Raw genomic sequence first — 23,470 nt, 5'->3', positions numbered from 1 at the left:
CAACGGTGAGGTGAAGATGAAATATTTGTTAAGGTTCCGATGGCTGCAGGACCCCCGTGGCTACTTCTTGCCGGTTCGTTTTTAAAAAAAAATAAACTTTATTAACAATATCTTGCACATACAAAATACCAAACACAAAACTCCACTGTGTGCAAAATACAATCTTCACGTTCGCCATGAGAATGAACAAAAAAAAAACAATGATAACCATGTAAAACAGGTTATGCAAAAAGAAAACAAAAATAATAAGGCAAAGGAATCTGTTAAAGTTTCAGGAGAGACCATGTTTCAACTGTTCTGACAGCTTTTTTGTTAGTGGAAGATTTAATACTGTTCACATACAAAACCATTTCTTTCGTAAAAACATAAAACACGTTTTTTTTGTTGGCATATTTACACTTGTGTATAAAGTATTTAGCCATAATTATAAGTAAATTAACTACATATATTTTTTCTGCATTAAGTCTTTCTTGTGTAAAATATCCAAAAATAATATGCTCGTAAAATAATCTATAATCTTCACATAGATGAGTTCTTATAAAATGTATCACATCTTTCCAAAATAGTTGAGTGAAAGAGCAAAACCAAAAAAGATGAGGCACAGTTTCTGGTGAGGAATGACAGAATGAACAGTTTATGTCCAGATCTTTTTTAAACTTAGTAAAGAAATGTTTCACTGGATAAAATTTGTGAAGAATTTTGAAAGAAATTTCTCTGATTTTATTGGTGATGAAATACTTTTGTGGCAGGGTCCAAACCTTTTCCCACTGAATTCTACATCCAAAGCTGTTCCAGTATGAGATAACATACGGTTTTGTGGCAATCTCATTTTGAAACAGAGAACAGATACTTTGATTATTCCTGCTAGCTGAAAAACATACCTTTCCACACCACAAGTCTGTTAATTTGGGATTTCTTGCTGGTTCATGTTAGCGTCTGCACTGTAATCCCTAGCGAGTTGACTGAACTTAAAAATTATTGTGTAACAGATTATGCAACAGTTAAGTTATATTATTAAAACTTTTAAGTTAACATTTATTAAAATTCATATTGTCAGATAAAAAATATTAAGATCCCTCAACTTATAAAAGAGAGATTATTTACTTAAAGTTTTTAATATTTTCCAACTAAAAAACGCTTTAACTAACTATATTTTTATATTACTCAACTCATAAAATATGTAAAATTCACTCAAATGCTTTATAAATTCTTTAACTCATTAAATGTGTAGCATTGAAAATATTTAAAATTCTTCAGCTTAAAATGTATTCTAAACAGAGATATTGATACTGCCCCACTACATTTTAAAGGCTAACATTGATAAAAACCAACAAACGTGAAGGCCACACAATAGTGATTGCTTAATACACTTTTTTTAATTGCTCTTTAAAAAAAAAGCACAAATATCAAGAGGATGAAGAAACAATAAGTGCAATAAAACTGCATTATAAGAGTGCCACACAACATATTGACAAAAAGAGTTGGTTTTGTATTGTACGGCAGAAAAAGCAAATGATCACAACAAAACACATTAGTTACATAACACTTAAACCAACAAATAGTCCATTCTGGAAGACTCACTCAACGAAACATTCTTCAGCGTCAATAAATGTCCTTTCAGTGGTTTGCTGTCCTCAAGGCTCAAGACAGCATTCTGAATAAATATGAAGGCAAGTTTAAGTTTTTTGGGGTGCTGTAGGTCCAGAGCATAGATGTCCCCGAAGAGTTAGAAGAGATTAGTCAGCCAGATGTGTGGGACCACTGACGGCAGCATCAGGAGCGTCACCACGACAACTGAGAAGATACCCACAGCAGTGTCTGTGAGGTCTGGTATTCTGGAAAATACAAAACAAAAAACACAGATGAGTTCAGACCCTCAAAGATATTCATCACACTAATGTCCAAAACTGACATTCCTGCCATCTGTCAATGGGAATCTTTTCATGCTAACATTCTGTTAGCTTTTAATCAACTGGCTATGATGTTTTAAGGACCAACTCCAATTAAAATTGTGTTTTTAAAAAGTTCTTTAGCCTTTTTCTGAAGGAGGACATTTATAAAATAATTTAAGACTAAAGCTTCATTTTTCTTTATTCAAATAATGATGGATCAGGAGCAGAAAAAGGTAAATGAAAATGTTCCCACTCCTTCCAATCAGGAGTCCCTGATGTTCGCCTTTCATCTTCCGTCTCATTTTTAAAACCATTTGAAATATCACTCAGTTTACAAACTACAAACAATTGCCCTATTTATTATGTCACTCAATAAAATCTCAATCAATATTAAAGGATTAGTGAAAACCATTGACAGGGAGTCGTGTGCACTTACTGTACAGGTCTTGAAGAAGTTGGAGGCATCTTCATGCAGATAAACAGGAAGTGCAAGGAGGACAAGTGCCCGTCTCATGTTCACGTCACGCTGGTCCTAAAAGAATAAAAAGAAATATCCATTACCTTTGAAGCAAATGCAGAGCAAACACTTCCAATATTTACTCAAGGAACTTTAAGAAATAATAAAATGATACCTTTTCTAGATGTCTATTTCTAGTAAGAGGACAATGCAGTGTTTATGGCATGATCCACTTCAGGTCAAAGACCCAAAGTCATTTTTAAGGCAAGTTACACCTTGGCTTCTTACAGCTGTTTACAAATGATTTGTTATCCGTTTTTGAATTATGCACATTAGAAATTCACCTGGAGGTCATAAATCCTAACCAAGCTGGCCAGTTCCTGTCTGTTTTGGTGGACTTAGTCTCAGAAAAGGGCAGCTTTAAGTTACACAAACATGTAAAAACTGCACAATTTCCTCTGACTACATCTACTCTACATAAATCCATTTCAGATCTTGACAGATGAGTTTTCATGGTTTCAAATGATGGAATGGTGCTAATGCAACATCATTTTATTATTGTAATATACTGTCATAAAGACATGACAATATTCCAAAGTGTCTCCACATACATGGCAGTGGAAACACTTTGGAATATTGGCTATGTAGTTCTGCATAGTGCCAAAGTAACAGAACACAACTTGCACCTCCATTCCATTGTGCCACCTTCAGCCTGCAATCTAAATATGTTTAGTTAAATTGTAAATAATTTCAGCTCTATTTAGACCTTTGGCTAGTTAAAATGTGCATAAATGTTTCCATGCTGCCGTATAAATCTAATAATGGTAATAGTTCAGGATGAATGTATTAAATAAGTATAAAACTCACCCACTGACACCTCTTTTCTGGTGAAATGGTGACTTTCTGGTGAACTCTCTGAAGTTCAGTATCTGAAAAAGTCCAAAAGAGATTTTTCAATGTTAAAAAATGTTTCAATTATATTCTGATCAAAAAACATTTATTGCACTACACAACCTATTGCATTTTTTGTTTTTTTAAAATAGCTCTAGACAAATAACTGATCAGGAGACAAGTTACCTGGCTGGCCTTGGCGTCTACCTGGAGGTGAAACACTGAACACTCTGTAGTTCGGTACCTGAACACAACACGAGCACGTTGATTAATTTATTTTTATAAAAACCTTTGTTATAACGGAGATCAGTGATTTATAAAAGCTTAAATAAAGCTGCATTCAAAACCCAATGCTTCAATGTAGCAACCAGGCTTAAAACTGTTGGCGGTAGCTCCTCCCACACAACCGTTAGAGGCTTTGAGTGACATTTTTGGACAAATGTCCAGCAGCAAACTTTAGCCACAGACAGAGGCCTCCAACGCGAATTTCACACGCGGATCACGTTTAGTGTGATTGCAGCATAACAGATCATTTTTACCTCTGAAAAAAAACAAAAAACTCATCACTGTCGTAACTTACGGGCAGAAATGCATTTTGGGTTTGGCTCGCCATACGTCTGCTATGACAAACTAATCATGTATACATTTCCACATTAATCTCTAAAACAATCATAACACACATATGTTTAAACAACAGTAAACCACATTTACGGTAGTATAAGAGCATTTTTAAAGCATTCATTCAAAATAAACCATGAACGATACTTACCAAATTAAATCAGGGCTGAAGACAAGACGGCACCATCAGCGATGAGGCGGATGGAAAAAAAACCCGAGGTTGGGGCGTCTTGAGGCGGGACGAAATCGCAACGCTTTGCAGAAAAATAAAATGCTCGACTTTCAATTTCAAACGTCGCATACTCGCATTCGGCAAATCCAACATGGCCACCTGAGCTAACGTAGAGAAAACGAAAGACCCTCCCACCAGTACGTGATGACGTCACGACGCTACTTCAGGGATCTTAAAATTTTTGAGTGCTAGATACAAATAAGCTTTAAAATATTTAGCACTGTTAAGTTAAATTTGAAAAAATCTTGATAGAGCTTAATACTTTATAGTTGAATCAACTACAAAATGACATTTAAGTTGTGTAACCTTAATAGTTATGAGTCAGTACAAGTGATAGGGTTTAGAGTGTGTTCAAAATGGGAGGTGGCGGCCTCTCGTCCAATCAGAGCACGAGAAATCATCTGCCTTCCGTTTCATTCAAAGTGCCTTCCTTTTCATTCAAAGTGCCTTCCTTTTCATGCAAAGTCACTTCCGTTTCATGCATACTCCTCTCTCACACACACATATAAACTCTTCCTGACACGTACATATATACTTGTCTTTCACATACATACATTCTTTTTTAAGAGTGACAATGAGAGTGAGAATGTATGTATGTGTAAAGTAATATATATGCATGCGAGAGAGAGAATATATGGATGTGCAAGTGAGAATATATGAATGCGTAAGAGAATATATATGCATGCGAGAGAGAGAATATATGGATGTGCAAGTGAGAATATATGTATGCGAAAGAGAGTATATATGACTGTGAGAGCAAGAATGTATGAATGTGAGAGAGAGAATATATGGATGCGTAAGAGAATATATGTATGCGAAAGAGAGTATATATGACTGTGAGAGCAAGAATGTATGAATGTGAATGGTTCAGAATAAATAATGTCTTATACGACCCCTCATACGAGAACATCCGGTACCTACACCGGCGGAGCGCGGACTTCCAGCTTTGTGTTTGATGGGAAGGGAGGGGGGGGGTGCTTTGATACATGAGCGGTATGTGTGGGAGATTTAAGTCTGCGATCCTTCCCGCAGCTCTAGGGGAACGAGCTACCGAACTCAGAACCGGGTCTAAAAGTGCGTGTCTGAGCACAGCTCGGATCTTCAGCACACACAGGGGTTTTAGCTTCAAAGCAGAAATGTCGCTCAGTCCTTAGAAAATATTCAAACAATGACGTGGATTTGTGTTTCCAGTTGTGTCCCCACTGTCCCGACTAAATAAAGGCTGATGTTATTCCCACATTTTTACGTGCAGCGCCACCCAAAGCTAATGTTGTTAGCCCGTGTTAGCATACTGCTAATCCTGGCTTCTTTCCGGCTTCGTTCAGAAAAAGCACTGACCACACGGATTAAAATTCAAATGATGAGCGAACAGGTGTTTCATAATAACCGTAACATTATTAAAAGCACGTTTAGAAGATCGTCTCGTATATTACCGAGCTGACATGTCAATGTACATAGCCGCTCTGCGCTGTTTAACATCGTTTTGTATTGAATTGTTACATTCAATAAAGTTTGAAAAAAAAAAGCCGCTCGGCGGAATTTCTATCCCCTTCCGGTTAACACACCCTACTGCGCATGTGCGACTGATTTATTCTGACCGAAAGTGTGACCTTAGTGAACGTTTTTATATCTGGAAAACATTTTTCTGGGCCCATGTACACGGTTGGATTCTAATCCGACCATTGATCCCATCAAGATATTTTGCACATCCCATCAAATATTTGACGTACTGCAACAGTATTTAACAGGCAATTCTTTGTATCTCAACATTCCTCTTTCAATGACCCTCACACCAACAAATACACAAACATCTGGACAGAGCATCCTTCTGGTGTCCAAGTCATTCATATATTGATAATAAAAACATTAAATACATTACATTTCAGATGTGTGTAGTATAAATTTAATTTTGATCTCCAGTCAAAAGGTTTTACTTTTATAACTTTTCCTTTTCTTTAAAAACTAATGATTGACTTTTTGCATGAACAACTGATAATTGATGGAATATTAAAATATTCACACAGGCATGCTCAGTCAGGTGTGTTTTCCAAAATACATCTCAGAATTACTTACCTTGCTGGAGTGATGGTATGATGATCTCAGTGGGATTTCTCTTGTTTCTTGTAATCCTCTGCAGATCAGGTTTAAATTCAGTCGTAGCCTCTCTGATCAGCTCATTTACATGAGTGTCAGTCAGAACGGACCGATGCCTTGATTTCACATATTTCAAGGTAAAAAACAGGGACTCGCAGACATATGTTGAGAATATCGACAGCTGCTTGAGAGCGGCCCTTTTACACACGGGGATTTCTCTGTTCTCTAAAACGTAACAGGATCTTCATTCAAAGAGATTTCAGCTCAATCATCTCCGGTTTGCTCACTGCCTCATCAGTGACAAGCGGGGATCTCAGGCAGTCAGTCTCTGCATTAAAGGATCAATGAGAAAAGTGATCTGCGGTCGTTTCTGCTGCAGCTCCTCAAACTGCAAAGTAAAGTTTCCGTCCAGCGTCACGTTCTGCGCTTCATTCATTTGGATTGCAGCTTTCTGCTGTGAGCTCCACAGAGAGGTGGGTTAGATTGCCGTTGTGCACTTTAAAAAGATTCAACGTGTTTATAAACGGAGAATACACTTTGTGTCAGATCAGGAAGAGTTTTTAATTTCCCCTGCAGATCCAGGTTTATCCAGGTGTGAAAGCATGTCCACTAAAAAAGCCAAATCCAAGCATATTGGGGTCTGAAATCATGGGATATGTTTTGTTTTCATTTCCTCTGCAAGCGTTAATGCCTTCAGTCAAGTCGATGTGCCGCATCGAGCCGATTGGCCGAAAGCCACATGTTCGCCACCCCTGCATTAGATCATCCTGAATGTTTTTAAAAGCCTCATTGTTTATGTGTGTGAACTGTGGGGAGCATGATGGGTCAAAGGTCAGAGTGATGTCATCATGGTCTCCTGAGGCTCATGTGGAGAAGATTCCTGGCTTTTAATGAGACACTGAAGAATCCACCTGCTTTTATTGTAGTGAGACACTTCTCTGTTTCCTAATGAAGCTCTGCCCCCTGGCCTCTTTCTCTGCTGTTTCCCTTTTCCAGACAGTCTGTGAACACAGCGCTTAAACAAACAGAGCTCTTCCTCTGAACACATGACAAAAGCCTGAATGTTGAGCCGCATGTTCTAAAGGGAATGAAGGAGTCAAAGAAGCTGTGAGGTAGAAATAACAGAGAGGAACCTGAAGGAGGTTCTTTCAGCCACTCTGAAAGGCTGAAGCTCCTGCTGCTCTGCTTTAGAACAGGCTTTCTGATCTCCAGTCTCCAGAACCACCAACCTGCATGGTTTCCATCTTACCTGCTGAAACACACCTGACTGAGCTCATCATGGAGTTCTACAGAGGCTGATGATGAGTCACTGGAGGCAGGTGTGTTTACGAATAGAAGTAGAAAAAGCCTTCAAGAAGGTGGACCTGAGGACTGGAGTTCAGAAACAAAGCTTTAGAACACACAGACTGAAGCTGTGGCTGTTTTTGAAGGTCACCACTGGAGGCAGACCATGATACTTCCACCGCATGCAGCGGTTAGCCTCTTTCTATCAAGAAGACCTTCTGGAAAGTTCTGCCTGAAGGTCGGTGCTGCTGTGGTTCTGTTCATGACGGGAGACGTAGAATTGAGGAGGAAACTGGATTCAAAGTTCTGCAACAGAACAGGAAGATGAACTATTGTTGTCTACAGCAGTGTTTTTCAACCTTTTCTGAGCCACGGCACACTTTAACCTTAAAAAAAATCCCGCGGCACACCAGCATCCAAAAATGTAAAATAAAAGGAGAAACTCATAGTCTGTATTGATCTACAGCCCCTCCCTCCACAATCTCACATGCATTTTTGAGATAATAGTTGCAGAAAAAGCTGGAAACTGCAGCTGTTTTTTTCTAAAAGATGCAATAAAAGTTAAGTTAGAAGATTTAAAAACAGTTTGATGTGTGTTTGTTCGTTTCAAGACATTTAACAACAGATCTCCTTGTGCGCTGTCACTCTCACAACCCAATGCATCATGGGAGATGTAGTGCATAAATCGGCAGGAGATCGGTTTTCGGAGCTTTATTGTTTTGTTAACTTGTTCCACGGTCTGATACCGGATTCTGTGGAAAGCTACACCGCTAAAGACGAGCTTTAGCTGGTATTTTTGTTAGAACTGAGCGACTTTACGAGCTAAATCGGGACAAGGAAGTGAAGACATTAACCACTTCTGATTGGTCAGACTGATGACATGTGATTAAGCCCCCCAAGAATGATTGGTGGAGACAGTTAAAGGGACGGGACTTTTCCAAAATACAGCCGAAGCTGCAGGTAAATCGCGGTACCTTCATTCTTATCAAAATGTCTTTAATAAAATAAAATGAACGCAAAGAAAAAGTATTTTACGATCTTTTATATTCCTAACTCCTCAGTGTTTTATCAGGGCCTGTTTGGATGAACACAGAACTGATTTCCTGGAGATGGGAAATGTTTTTAGATCAGTTAATGAGGGCAATTTCCCACGGCACACTTGACCATCTCCCACGGCACACTAGTGTGCTGCAGCACACTAGTGTGCCGCGGCACACTGGTTGAAAAACACTGGTCTACAGCTCATCGTCGTCATCATCGTCTTCGTTATCACAGCCTGAATTCATCGGAAGATCACCTGTTTCTGTCTTTGTTTCTCTTCTCAGAATTTCACAATGTGGATTCTCAGAGACTCACTGTGAAATTATGGCTTCAGCTCTGAAGTCCAACCCATCCCACCTGAAAGAACTGGACCTGAGCGACAAAAGTCTGGAGGATTCCATAGAGGTTCTGTGTTCTGGACTGGAGTGTCCAAACTGCAGACTGCAGAATCTGAGGTCAGAACATTGAAGCTTCTGGTTGGTTCATTTCTACATTTGTAGTTCTTCACTGAAGCTGAAAGGTTTGGATTCAAAGATTTTCTGGAATTTCCAGAAATTGAACATCTTTGATTCTTTGAAGAGTCTGCAGTGGAAGAAAACAGTTGCTTAAATTTTCTTTGAAAACAAATAGATTTTCATGGCAACAAAAAGTTCAGCTGTTGAAATATTTGACAGATTTCTGTGTTTAAAGAGTCAGAAAACAAACAAGAACTCAAACTGATGACAGACTAGTCATCCTGATCAAACCTGCCTGAAAGCAAAGTTCAAATCAGACACAGCAGAGCACGTGAGCATGCACGTGCACACACACAAACAGAAGTGTGAGTGCAGACTTGAGATGAAAATGAGAGAAAGAAGGAGAGTTTTGGTGAAAAGATATGAAAGAATTGAGTAAACAAGCAGAGGCAGATCTGCTCCATATAGGTTTAATGTCAAAGAATATTTTCAAGGACAGGCGTCTACCAGGTTGAAGTTGAAGTCTGATGTTTTTTTTAATATCCCAGTTTCTTTTAAATCTATTATTCACCATAAAAGGGCTCCGAAAATTCTTCAGAGCCAATGGGCTTTTGGCTAATTTGATGGGCATGAAATATTAGCATATTGCCTAAATATTTAAATTCAATTTATTTTGGATTGTTTTTTTTGTTCAGGGAAAGATTAAGATCAACAAAGGTAAATATAAAGAGGTTATAAGATAAAATTGATAAACGATTAAATGGAATATATAAGAATTAGTGCCATGCATTTTGAAAATGTATTTAGTACATTTTTATTCATGATGATAAATGACATTTCAATGCCTTGTCTGTTTTAACGTTATTTTAAAGTCATTTTAAATCTATTGCATTTTAATTTACATCCCTCCCCCGCCCCAAGTAGTAATGTATTTTCATTTACAGATCCTCACTATTTTTCAGTCCCTAGTTTTAAAATATAATCTGTCAGTCTGTCATCAGGGCGGGTTCCATCTGACTGAATGTACCAAGTTCCTGGACCTCCAGCTGCATTACTGCTCCTGAACACACTTTTCTGTCTGATTGCAGGTTGAGGAACTGCAGTTTGTCAGAGATCAACTGTGAAGCTCTGGTCTCAGCTCTGAAGAAAAACCCGTCCAACCTGACAAAACTCGACCTGAGCTACAACAAGAACCTGCATGATTCAGGAGTTCTTCATCTGTGTGGTTTTCTGGAGAGTCCAGACTGCAGACTGCAGACTCTGAGGTCAGACTCCATGTTTCAGTTGTGTTCAGATCAATATGATGAGTACAGATGACTGACCGATGACATCACTACAGAACAATAATGTTAAATGAATGTGATTCGATTGTTCTTGTTGTTTAATGTACTTTAATTAAAATTGTTTTACAATCTTGCTTAATTGCCAGAGTACTTTTGTTAGTATGCAGGTGATAAGGAAGGTGAAATATATTTTTATTATTCTAAAATTGATGCGATAATGCATAAGGTAGAGTAAGAGAAAGTAGAAATTGTGAGGTCATGAGGAGAAGACACTTGCGGCAGTTCAGAGATGAAATGTTAAGAAAATACGTTAAATCCAAGAAAATGCTACGTGTGTTAAGAACAAATGGACAGTAAGTCCAGAATAACATATGGTTTTATAAGTTGTTCACAACTTTAAGGATGTGAGCATGCTAGTCAGATTAACTTGCTATCTTAACATACTCTAAATGGGACTGTGGAGTTTGAGGCACCAATGCTGTGACTGAAAACACTATCCTACATCAAAGATTAAATCAGAACATTACTCTGTTTTTTTTTAAGAATTGCTCAATACTGCTCAGTAGCTCTCAATACAATTGTTGCAGTCCTCAAGTTTTCAGAAATGACTTCTTAACTACTCTTATTACAACCTAAATGTTTATTTTTTAAGGTATCTCAATTGTGTAAATATTGATCATCATTGACCCATAAAAATGTATTACTTTTGGTTATAATTTTAACTACAGTCAACAAACTTTGTACAATGACAGCTCTTTCACATTTTATACCATACCACTTTAAAAAGGTTGAAAGAAAAAAACTTTGAATAATTGTTAAATGATTTATGAAACATACTGCAATGTAGACTCAATAAATGTAAGAAATCTAATTTCTGAGAACATTTGTTGTAGGAAAATAGGGTCATGATTAGTCGGTATAGAAAGTTTGGTGACAGTAGCTTCTGTCATGACTCTTAGGCGAGGCAGACCTAGATGCTGGAACCTGGGGAAAAAAACATATGTCAGTTAGATGGTAAGAAATACTTTATATTTTGTAGCCTGGTTTGGAGTAGTGGCATGGCTGGAGATTCTGGCGTGATTAGGTTTCTTGGCGTAGCAGGAGGTCTTTGCAGGATTCGTGGCGTGACTGGAGGTCTTGATGCGTTTTTTTGTGGTTCTCGGGATTTTCAGGAACGTAGCGACTGCTCATGGAGATCTGACTCAGATGACAATCGTGGATGAAAGTCCTGAGGCAGGAGAGCAAAAGTTAGCTTGAGGCAAAACATGGAAGCAAGACATAAGCCCAAGAGACCAGATTAAGCACCATAAGGGGCAACGAACTGGTGAAGAATGCCGGAGCTGGGTCTCCTTATGAAGAGCTGAAAGTTGATGAGGTTATAGCTGGTAGAGTCAGGAGTAGAGGGGAGGGGGAGAAGACCTGCCAGAGACATGATGACAGTACCACCCCTTAACGACTGCCGCCTGGCGGTCCTGGACACCGATCCGGATGGGCCCGGTAGAAGTCACTGATGGTAGGGTCCAGAATGAGGGAACGAGAGACTCGGGAGCGTTCCCCTGGACCGTAACTCTCCCAATCCACCCACCAGAAACTGGACTCCACGACCCCAACGCCGGACATCCAAAACACGGCTGGACGTGAATGCCGGAGCGCCATTGAAGATACGGCAGGAGGTCGCGAAGCAGAAGGCAGGCATAAAGGGCTGTCCTAGACGGGCCTAATTTGAGAAACATGGAATGACGGATGTACCTTAAGAGCCCCAGGAAGCCGAAGATGGACCCATGAGGTCTTGATGATTTTCTCAATTGTGTATGGTCCGATGAAACGAGGGGCGAGTTTGCAGGACGTGTACTGGATCGGGATGTTCCTGGATGAGAGCCATGCCCTCTGGCCGGATTGGTAATCGGGCCCCACCATTCTGTGACGACTGGCAGTACGACAGTTACTCTCCTTGGTATGGAGGAGAGCAGCTCTAGTGCCAAATGCGTGGGCACCGTTGGAGTTGGTGTTGGACCAAGGGCACTTCCAAATTAGGTTCCTGGGACGGAAACAAAGGGGGTGAGTTCCCAAGGGAAGTCTCAAACGGAGACATCCCTGTGGCAGAAGAGTATTGTGAGCATATTCTATTCAAACTAGGTATTCGGACCAGTCAGTGGTATTCTGGGCAGCCAAACAACGGAGAGCCACCTCAAACTCCTGGTTAGCCTGCTCACGGTTCACGGTTGGCCAAATCATAATTGCGTTCTGCAGGGGAGAGTTTTCGGGAGAAAAAGGCACATGGTTTTAACTTACAAGGCCTCCTCCCTTTGGGAGAGAAAAGCTCCAACCCTGGAATCAGAGGAGTCCACCACTACAATGAACTGTCTAGAGCAGTGCTTCTCAAATAGTGGGGACGCGCCGAAGCGAGGCCAGGGGGGGGCACACGTGGTGGTGGCGGTTTTAGGCACAGGTAATACGGGCAATTGTCCGGTGCGCAAATTTACCATGGGGGCGGCGGTGACAGCGGCTCAGTGCTTGGAAAAAAATCTGTTCCACTATTCGGTTCCTATGTCTGTTCTATTACAGTTTGTAACAGCCTGAAACAGTGAATCCCCTTCCCTGTAGCTGCGCGAGTGAGAATGAAAAGGGAGGGGTGGTGTGGGCTATGTCTGCCGGGTGAATCTGGACACGCGGATCACTGATAGAGCTGCCTGTTGCCCAACACCAGGATCACGCATGCCTTTAGATCAGTGGTTCCCAAACTGGGGGGCGCACCCCCTTGGGGGGACGCGGTGGTATTGCAGGGGGGCGCGGTGGAGCTTCGAAACAAAGGATTTGTATGTTTGTGTCAGTGTGTGTGTGGGGGGGGGGGCTCGAAATTATTCTAATCTTCAGAAAGGGGGGCCCTGCATAAAAAGTTTGGGAACCACTGCTTTAGATGACTCAGCTCATGCTAATAATGTTATTCTTTATGAACTATTGTAGACATTTTAATGACGTGTTTTTATTTTCCAAAATATAATGGTGCTGCTGTGTTACTGTTTCAGATCAATTTTGATTTAATATTATTTATTGAATTATTTTTCTCAGCATCAAATGGTTCAGTTGGTCGAAATGTTTCTAGTTTAAATAATGAATGACAGATTTTTTTAATTTAAGGCACTATCAGATTCTTTTCTATTTTAGACTAGAACAGAGTTTCTGTGGCAAAATAAAGTTAATATTTGTTGTAAGTGGATTTATGTTTCTTTTGTCTTTTGTTAATGTTAATAGATACAATTTTAGGTAGACTTACACAAATGTTATAGGTACCAACCTAGTATATTGTCACCGCGTGAGTGTGTGTGTGGGGGTTATAGGGGGGGTTCAGGGGGGGCGCGTAACATTTTCTTTTTCCTGGGGGGGTGGCAAAAAATAATTGAGAAGCACTGATCTAGAGGGATCTTGTTGTACTAGTCTAGGAGCTGATACAAGAAGTCTTTGAGTGTCAAAGGCAGCCTGGTCTTCAGGGTTTCAGTTGAAAGGCTTGGAGATAGAAGTAAGTTGAGCCAAGGGTGAGGCGATACTTCTATAGTTTCTTATGAACCGGCAGGAGAAATTAACGAACCCCAAAATTTCTGTAATTTTTTGCGGGAGTTGGGAGGTTCCCACTGAGAGACAGCTTCAATTTTGGCAGGATCAGGACAAATATTTCCAGCTTCAAAAATGTAACCCAAGAAGGGGATTGTGAAAGCATGGAATTCGCGTTTTTCAGCTTTGTCGAAGACTTGGTTTCAGAGGTCTTTCCAGAACTTGACGGACATGGTTTTCATGTTGAGTGGGATCTTTAGAATATATAAGATTGTCGTCCAAGTACACGAAAACAAAACGGTTGATGAAATCCCTGAGGCCGTCATTAACTAGCCTTTGGAATACTGCAGGTGCATTAGTCAAGCCAAAGGGCATAACGAGTTATTCAAAATGTCCTAACGGAGTGTTGAACGCAGTCTTCAATTTGTCACCTTTGATTCGAATGAGATGGTAAGTGTTAAGAAAGTAGAGTTTAGAAAAAAATCCTGGCTTCCTGGACAGAATCAAAAACGGAACTAATGAGTGAAAGAGAGCATTTGTCTTTGACCATTATCCGATTTAATTCACGAAAATCAATACAAGGTCTTAAGTATTTATCTTTTTTTCTTGACAAAAAACAAACCTGCACCAACAAGAGACAATGGCAGGCGGATGTGACCAGAGGAAAGTGCCTCCTGGATGTATTTTTCCATAGCTGCTTTCTCAGGACTTGATACTTTAAATAATCTTCCTTTGGGTAAGGTAGCACCAGTTGGATAGAACAATCAGAGGGTCTATGGACCGGTAAGATGCCAGCTTTAACCTTACTAAAAACCAACTTAAAGTCTTGATAAGATGGCACTTTGGAGATAGATATCTTCAGAATTATTGGTCCCTGAGGGAGTGATAGAAGGAATAGCTGACTGAAGACAGTTAGCCAAACAAACAAAAAAAAAACACAACAAAATAAAAACTTAGCCAAGCATTATGTGGTCCATTTGGTTATACGTCGGAGGGTTTATGTCATTTGAGCCAGGAATACCCTAAGACAAAATGGGTCTGAAGAGAGTGAGTAATAAAAAATTGAATAAGTTCCCTGTGATTACCGGATGTAACGAGGAGTATAGGTTTCGTGCGCTGGGTTTTTAGAGAAAGGGGTTGACCCCCTAGACCCGCAGCTTTAATAAGGGTGTCCAGAGGTTCAACAGGCAGTGAAAAACGCGTGACAAGACTCACATCAATCAAACTTTGCTCGGCTCCGGAATCAATCAGAGCATGAAAATCTGAAACTTCTGACTGATGACAAATCTTGACAGGAACAAACAAAAATTATTTTTTAGAGGAATTCATAAAAACCGCCCAGCCGCAGCCTGTCTACTAGCGAGGGGGGGTGGCCTTTGGTGTTCAACTGGAATGGAAATTGATATACTTGGTGAGACTGATTGCCACAATAAAAACATGAACCTTCCTCCTTACGTTTCTGACGCTCTTCTGCAAATAACCTGGAATGTCCGATCCGCAAGGGTTCTTCTGGAACTTTGTGATAATGAAAACAGCAGGGTGAGATGAATTAGAGGCGATCGATTGCTGAGTGATGTTAGTTTGTGGCTTATGGTTCGGCAGATTACATTCATCCTGGCGTTCACGGAGACGAGTGTGGGCGTGGAGAGCTGCAGAGACAAGATCTTCGAGTTTTTTCGGTGATGTGACTGAAGCGGAAGCCGGAATGTTGTCGGAAGGTGGAAGCGAAGCTGTAACAGTGGTGTTAGAAAATTGTCCAGTTAATTCTATGAGAGTTTGTTTCATACTGTCAATATGGTGGTAAGGGTTGTATTGCGCTGAAGACATCTGGGTTATCGCATCCGCTTGCCGGTCGAGAAGGATTCCTTGCTGTGAGATGGCAAGACGGAGTTCTTCCGGGTCAGCTGGGTCAGAAGTTTGGCCGGTTCGTTCTGTCATGATTTGGAGGCGAGGCAGACCCAGATGCTTGAACCCGGAAGGAAAACCCAGGTAAGTTAGGTGGTAATTAATATGCTTTGTTTTTGTAGCCTGGTTTGGAGTAGTGGCTTGGCTGGAGATTCTGGCGTGATTACGTTTCCTTGACGAAGCGGGAGCAGGGCCACATTCAGACATTTTGGGCCCCGTGGATCCTCATGTTTTCAAGGCCCCTCTACAGTTTAGAGATGTCAGGAAATGCTTTCAGAGGAGAACTAAAGACTTTTTTAGCTGTTTTTCTGCACAACCGGGGTTTTACAGTCAGGATGAAGAGAGAAAGGAAAGTTAAGCTCTGCTTCATTCTTTTCTTGTGGTGAACATCTTTGAGTTTCTGCAGAGAAACTTCATGCTGACCTGGATTTTTCTACACTTCTAATAGTTTGTTTCCAAAACTCCAACATAAAATCCAACATTTCCACAAGTTTTTAAATGTGCTTTTTGTTCCTCTGATTTGAAAGGAACCAGAGTGTTTAGTGTCTTCAGAATCTTTCCATGGAACAATTGGATGCTCATTTTCTTTTCTGTCCCCTTCACTCTTCATCTGAATCTGTGAACCTCATGAAACTTCAGCAGTTCAAGTGGAAACATTGATGCTGTCACAGTTGTGGAAATCTGATCCCTAACTGAAGATTCTCACTTCAATCCAGAATGATCTGTTGACTTTGATTCTTCAGACTTTGTTGTCTCTGTGACCTTCAGACACTCAGATATTGCTTTGCTCTGTCATTTCTCTCCCATGAAATGTGCTGTTAACTATCTGAGCTAATTCAGCAGCAGTACTGGTCATGAGTTCTTCAGGACCGAACTGGTAATCTTAGTTCTTTTTTAAATCTGGACTCAATGTTTATATTTTTACAATTTAGGATTAAGGATGAAGAAATATAATTTAATCTCACACTTTTGAATTTAAAGCTTAATATCAAAGTAAAATCAAATGGATTTTAAATTGTCATGTTTTTCGTTCCATAATTTATGTGAAAATTTCTGCCACGCAACTTGAAAATGTTTCTAGTACTTAATAATTCTTGATGATAAATGACATTTCAATTTATCGTCTCTTTAAACTTAATTTTGAATTCACTTAAAATATATTGCATTTAATTTACCATCAAACCCAAAAGAAAAGGCTAAACAGTGAAAATGTCATCTGTCAGTCTGTCATCAGGGCGGATCCCCACTGACTGAATTTACCAAGTTACTGGACCTCCAGCTGCATCACTGCTCCTGAAGACACTTTTCTGTCTGAAGCAGGTTGAGGAACTGCAGTTTGTCAGAGATCAGCTGTGAAGCTCTGGTCTCAGCTCTGAAGAAAAACCCGTCCAATCTGACAGAACTGGACCTGAGCGGGAACGAGAACTTGCAGGATTCAGGAGTTCTTCATCTGTGTGGTTTTCTGGAGAGTCCAGACTGCAGACTGCAGACTCTGAGGTCAGACTCCATGTTTCAGTTGTGTTCAGATCAATATGATGACAAAGTTGTGTTGACCCACAGTGAGCAGAAATGTCCAGATTCTGATCTGCAGCAGCATCTTCCAGCAGCTGCTTGTTCTCTTCAAAGATCTGCAGAAGAACTTCTTCTTTTCTTCCTGCAGCTGCTTGTTTCAAAGCTGTCTGCTGACATTTGTGCTCCACAAAGTTCTGCTTGCAGCCATCAGCTCTTCTTTGTGTCTTTGCTTTGGTCCAACAGAGACCTAAAAGAACCTGGAAAAGCTTTACAGCTATATTTGAAGCAAACTGATTATTTTTTCAGATTTTCTTCATGAACTGAATTGTAGGAGGATTGATCAGGAGGGTTTCCTGTAATAATTTTTCTAATTTAGCTTTTCTGCTTTAAAATTCTTTATTTTCTCTTTTCAAAGTTTTCATGAATCAACACTTTTGTTTTCTTGAATCTTAATCCTATGTAAAATATCTGCAGGGGGTTTAAACTTTCTTTGTTAACTTGATTTTGCTTTGGATCCATTAAAATGTGGTCAAGATTTTCCTATGGAAGTTTTTTTTTATTTTTACCCATAATTCAAAGTCATCTTCAATTCTCAATAAACACATCCCTTTAGAATATGATGATGTCATTTGAAAATGCATTTAACAATTTAGAATTCAGGAAAAAACTTTATCTGACATTTTTGACAACAAAGCTTTGAATCAAAGCAAAATCAATTGGATTTTAATTTGTCTTGTTTTTTTTGGTTGCATAATTCAAATGAAAATTTATTTTCCAACTCTCAGTTAAATCTAAATTTCGCCTTGCAATTTAAAATTGTATTTTATGTATTTACCAAGTTCCTGGACCTCCAGCTGCATTACTGATCTTGAACACACTTTTCTGTCTGATTGCAGGTTGGTAAACTGCAGTTTGTCAGTGATCAGCTGTGAAGTTCTGGTCTCAGCTCTGAAGAAAAACCCGTCCAATCTGACAAAACTGGACCTGAGCCACAACGAGAACCTGCAGGATTCAGGATTTCATCCTCTGTGTGGTTTTCTGGAGAGTCCAGACTGCAGACTGCAGACTCTGAGGTCAGACTCCATGTTTCAGTTGTGTTCAGATCAATATGATGACAAAGTTGTGTTGACCCACAGTGAGCAGAAATGTCCAGATTCTGATCTGCAGCAGCATCTTCCTGCAGCTGCTTGTTCTCTTCAAAGATCTGCAGAAGAACTTCTTCTTTTCTTCCTGCAGCTGCTTGTTTCAAAGCTGTCTGCTGACATTTGTGCTCCATAAAGTTCTGCTTACAGCCATCAGCTCTTCTTTGTGTCTTTGCTCCAACAGACTCCTTTGAATCCGCACGCTCACATGCACTCTGAGTCCTGCTGTGTTTCAGCAGATGCAGCTGAGAGTCCAGCGGCTGATGTTTGTGAGCAGACAGTGACAGAGTCATGCTGCAGCTGGATGCTGCTCTGACAGACACATCCTCCACAAACATCCTCACCTTTTCATCCACAAACATCATCACATCCTCCATCAAAGCTCCCAGCAGCTTCTGACTCTTCATTCAGAGCTGAAGTCATGGATCAGGGTCAATGTCCAACATTTGCTGCTAACTCTTCCTCATCACTTTCTTCTTCTCTCACCTTTGAATGTTAAATCAGAAATGTTCTGAAATTGTGCTAATTTAGCCACACCCCTGAAACAGTCATGAGATGTGCCAGTAGAAGATGGTTGTCTCTCATTTAACAGATAAACATTAAAGTGGTGTAAAAACAGTAATGTTATCTCTCCGGCCGTCCATCCATCCATCCATCATGCTCTTCCTAGTCTGAGGAGCAAAGAGTTCCATGTTGTGGAGCTCCACACAGATCTCCCTTTAGGTCATTATTTTGTTTTAGAGTAGATGATTAAGTATAGATTGTTCAATCGTCTATCGCACATAAAAAAGATTAACTTTAGGTATGATTGAAATTTGCAGCAGCAGGTATCTATGCAAGAAAAAACCCAGCTGTTCTCATCTTCAAATGAAGAGACTTTTATTCATGCAACACAGTTGTTTCCAGTATTTTCACTTTATTGACTGGCAAATCTAATACACCACGACTGTGAAATAAAGAAACTCACACACACATGACGGATGGATTTTCCTTCACCCCTCCTGCACACCCCTCTTCTTTTTTTCCCCGGAATCTTTTTTATTGTTGCAGGCTTTATTGTCACTGAGAAGAAGGGTCTGAGGGCAGGGATCCCCAGTTCAGCATATGTGTGTTTAGTTTAGTTTAGTCAATAGCCTATTGAATTCTATGACCTCAAGTGCTTTATGATTTCATGTTTAGCATACAATTACCGGTATAAAGCCCATTAAGATGACTATTGTTGTAATATTGGGCTACATAAATAAAATTGAATTGAACTAAATTATAAACACATAACTTAGCATATTTGTCCCTTCAGTGCAGAAAGTGTACATTGTTTCAGTCTAATAGTGAAATGCAGTAAAGCAGTTGATGTTTTTGTGTGGGCACAGATAAATTTATTCTCCACATTTGAGTCTGGCCATTGAATTGTGGAACTTTCCAGCGTTGACGCTTATTTACCACCTCTGGTCAGTGTCCCTCAGCATCTGTGTGGACTTCCTGTGTGGAATGACTTGGCTGGACCTCAGCGGTTCTTCCTCTAAAACTGCAGTTAAACAGAGAGGAGGAGCTACTGGTTTCAATCCTGCAGCTGCAGCTCTGATGCTTGGATGAACATGATGAATCTTCATCAGAGTCTTCATCATTGCTCCTCCCATCATCTGTCCTCTCCTTTTTTTTGCTGTCCTCATCACCTGCTGTGGGCTTATAAATTTAGAATCAAAACCATCCAATTGGGCAGGAAACAACCTAACCAAGCAACACTGGGGTTCCTTAGTTATTTTGTTTGCAGCGCAATAAATCTCAGGCAATCAATAACAATAAAAAATGATCTGGGTTGGCCACATATCATTACAAGCTGGGGCTGATGTGCGCCGCGGGCCTTGACTTTGACACGTGCTCCAGGACAACATTGCAATCTTGTAGCTACAGTCAGTGACTTGAACTGATGCTGAAACTCAAATTGTCTACTACTTTCTGAGTCAGCAAAGTTTCAATCTTTACTTTCAGCTTCATCAGTGAGTCTGACATTTTTTAAATCAAAGCTTTAAATCAAAGTAAAATCAATGGGATTTTAAATTGTCATGTTTTTTAGGTTTCATAAATCAAATGAAAATTTATTTTACACTTGTCCTAGTCAATCTTCGCCCACAAGTGGCCGGGATAGAATCCGGCAGCCCCGTGACCCCAAAAGGGACAAAACGGAATAGAAAATGAATGAATGTTCAATCTGCATTTCTGGCATGCATTTTGATTTGATTTGAATTTGATTTGAAATGGTTTATTTCAAGAAATCAAATAGGAATAATACACAAAAACAATGCAATCATCAGTAATACATTAATACAATAACTAATCAAATTTAGGATAATTAAGCATAAAATTAAATATTGCTTGAAAGGGAGTGGAAGGAAGCAAACTTATATAATCCCACCACTGTTCTACTGTAACCATTTTATAACATGATTTATCAATATCTGGTTCCTAGCTTTTATCAGAAAGAATTAAGATTCCTGAAATATCAATAAAGCACATGACAAAGATGAATTACTCAAATTATTTTGTGAAAAATAACTTTTATAAATCAACATGGTAATGAAGTATCCAAAATGTATGAAGATTATGTTAGTTATAAAAGTCATTAATATGATTAAAAAATAATACTATATCAATAAAATAGACATAACACTGTTTCAGGAATTTTCATAGCAAAATTTTAGCAAGTATCAAAAGTTTTGAAAATGTTTCTAGTACTGAATAATTCATGATGATAAATAACAATTCAATTCCTCATCTGTTTTAACTTCATTTTAAAGTAATTGAAAATATATTGCATCTTAATTTACCATCATGTTTTTGCGTCAAAACCCAATAGAAATTGCTAAACAGTGTGAATGTCATCTATCAGTCTGTCATCAGGGCGGATCCCACCTGACTGAATTTACCAAGTTCCTGGACCTCCAGCTGCATCACTGCTCCTGAAGACACTTTCCTGTCTGATTGCAGGTTGTTCAGCTGCAATCTGTCAGAGATTAACTGTGAAGCTCTGGTCTCAGCTCTGAAGAAAAACCCGTCCAATCTGACAGAACTGGACCTGGGCTGGAACGACCTGGAGGATTCAGGAGTTCCTCATCTGTGTGGTTTTCTTGAGAGTCCAGGCTGCAGACTGCAGACTTTGAGGTCAGACTCCATGTTTCAGTTGTGTTCAGATCAAGATGATGACAAAGTTGTGTTGATCCACAGTGAGCAGAAATGTCCAGATTCTGATCTGCAGCAGCATCTTCCTGCAGCTGCTTGTTCTCTTCAAAGATCTGCAGAAGAACTTCTTCTTTTCTTCCTGCAGCTGCTTGTTTCAAAGCTGTCTGCTGACATTTGTGCTCCACAAAGTTCTGCTTACAGCCATCAGCTCTTCTTTGTGTCTTTGCTCCAACAGACTACTTTAAAGCGCGTGCGGAAGAAGCAGCCGTGCACGCTCACATGCACTCTGAGTCGCTGTGTTTCAGCACATGCAGCTGAGAGTCCAGCGGCTGATGTTTGTGAGCAGACAGTGACAGAGTCATGCTGCAGCTGGATGCTGCTCTGACAGACACATCCTCCACAAACATCCTCACCTTTTCATCCACAAACATCATCACATCATCCATCAAAGCTCCCAGCAGCTTCTGACTCTTCATTCAGAGCTGAAGTCATGGATCAGGGATCAATGTCCAACATTTGCTGCTGACTCTTCCTCATCACTTCCTTCTTCTCTTTGCTTTGAATGTTAAATCTAAATTTCTGGCTGTAAGTCTGTCAGGCTAATGTTTGACCTTCAGTTTTGACCTTGACCTTTGAAATCTAGACTAATTGTTTATGTTTTTACAATTTAGGAGTCAAGATAAAAAAAATACCATTTAGTCTGACATTTTTTAAATCGAAGCTTTAAATTAAAGCAAAATCTATTCGATTTTTAATTGGGATGTTTTCTTGGTGGCATAATTCGAAAGAAAATGTATTTTCTAACTATGTTCAATCTGAATGTCTGCATAAAAATGTAAAATGTATTTAGGAATTATTAATCAATGATGATAAATGACAATTCAATTCTTCGTCTGTTTTAACTTCATTTTAAGGTCATTTTAAATCTACTGCGTTTTTTATGTATTTTTTACTTTTTTGAGTCATTGTTCAATAGAAATAGCTAAACAGTAAAAAAATAATCTATCAGTCTGTCATCAGGGCGGGTTCCATCTGAATGAATTTACCAAATTCCTGGACCTCCAGCTGCATCACTGCTCCTGAACACACTTTTCTGTCTGATTGCAGGTTGATAGACAGTTTGTCAGAGATTAACTGTAAAGCTCTGGGCTCAGCTCTGAAGAAAAACCCATCTAATCTGACAGAACTGGACCTGAGCGACAACAACTTGCAGGATTCAGGATTTCTTCATCTGTGTGGTTTTCTGGAGAGTCCAGAGTGCAGACTGCAGACTCTGAGGTCAGACTCCATGTTTCAGTTGTGTTCAGATCAATATGATGAGTACAGATGACTGACTGATGACATGACCACAGAACGACAATTTTACAATAATGGGATTTGTTTGTTCTTGTTGTTTTGGAATGTACTTTGTTGAAAATTGTTTCATAATCTTGCTGAATTGCCATAGTACTTTTGTTGCTATGCAGGTGATAAGGACGGCGGAATATACAGTTTTTTTGTTATTCTAAAATTGATGGGTTGATAGATAAAGTAGAGTAAATGAGAGTAGAAATTATGAGGTCATGACGAGAAGACACTTGAAGGAGTTCAGCAAAGATGAAACGTTCCGAAAAACGTTAAGAAGTCAAAGAAAATCCTAGGTGTGAACGAATGGAAAGTAAGTCCAGAAAAACGTGTTTCTGATTTTGAAAGTTGTTCAGGACTTTAAGGATGTGAGCATGCTAGTCAGATCAATCAATCAATCAATCAAGCAAGCAAGCAAACAAGCAAGCAAGCAAGCAAATGTAATTTATAAAGCACTTTTCATATAAGGCTGGTGGGAGGTTGGCGCCAGTGTTCGGCAGCAGAGCCGCCATCAGTGTGTGTGTGTGTGTGACTGGGTGAATGGGACTGTGACTGTAAAGCGCTTTGGGCCTTTGAAAGAAGGTAGAAAGTGCT

At 39.6% G+C, this 23,470-nt stretch overlaps 1 protein-coding gene and 1 long non-coding RNA gene across 10 annotated transcripts in view; one reads left to right on the top strand and one right to left on the bottom strand.

Annotated features, from left to right (window-relative positions):
* Positions 1–23,470, top strand: part of LOC105357660 (NACHT, LRR and PYD domains-containing protein 12) — a 75,110-nt gene that overhangs the window by 6,725 nt on the left and 44,915 nt on the right. For 6 of the 9 annotated variants that reach the window (XR_013650421.1, XM_078934008.1, XM_078934023.1 and 3 more), the window contains exons 7-12: positions 8,794–8,964; positions 10,053–10,229; positions 17,019–17,198; positions 18,110–18,286; positions 21,341–21,514; positions 22,640–22,810. Coding sequence is in view for 8 of the 9 variants with exons in the window: in XM_078934008.1 (XP_078790134.1) it covers positions 8,794–8,964; positions 10,053–10,229; positions 17,019–17,198; positions 18,110–18,286; positions 21,341–21,514; positions 22,640–22,810 (1,050 nt within the window). In the remaining variant the exon portion in view is untranslated. The remainder of the gene's footprint in view (positions 1–8,793; positions 8,965–10,052; positions 10,230–17,018; positions 17,199–18,109; positions 18,287–21,340; positions 21,515–22,639; positions 22,811–23,470) is intronic. The other 3 variants (XM_078934002.1, XM_023961885.2, XM_078934025.1) reach the window with 2 other exon arrangements.
* Positions 1,358–4,601, bottom strand: LOC144988142 (uncharacterized). The gene is made up of 5 exons (XR_013651965.1): positions 4,010–4,601; positions 3,427–3,484; positions 3,217–3,278; positions 2,329–2,424; positions 1,358–1,835 (listed from the first exon to the last, which is right to left on the bottom strand). It is a non-coding gene; the product is annotated as an uncharacterized LOC144988142 (long non-coding RNA).

Source organism: Oryzias latipes, chromosome 2 (assembly GCF_053564925.1).
Source record: "Oryzias latipes strain Hd-rR chromosome 2, Olatipes_Hd-rR_3.1".
NCBI lineage: Eukaryota > Metazoa > Chordata > Actinopteri > Beloniformes > Adrianichthyidae > Oryzias > Oryzias latipes.
Note: the sequence above shows the minus strand (reverse complement) of the source record. Positions and strands in the feature narration are given on the sequence as shown.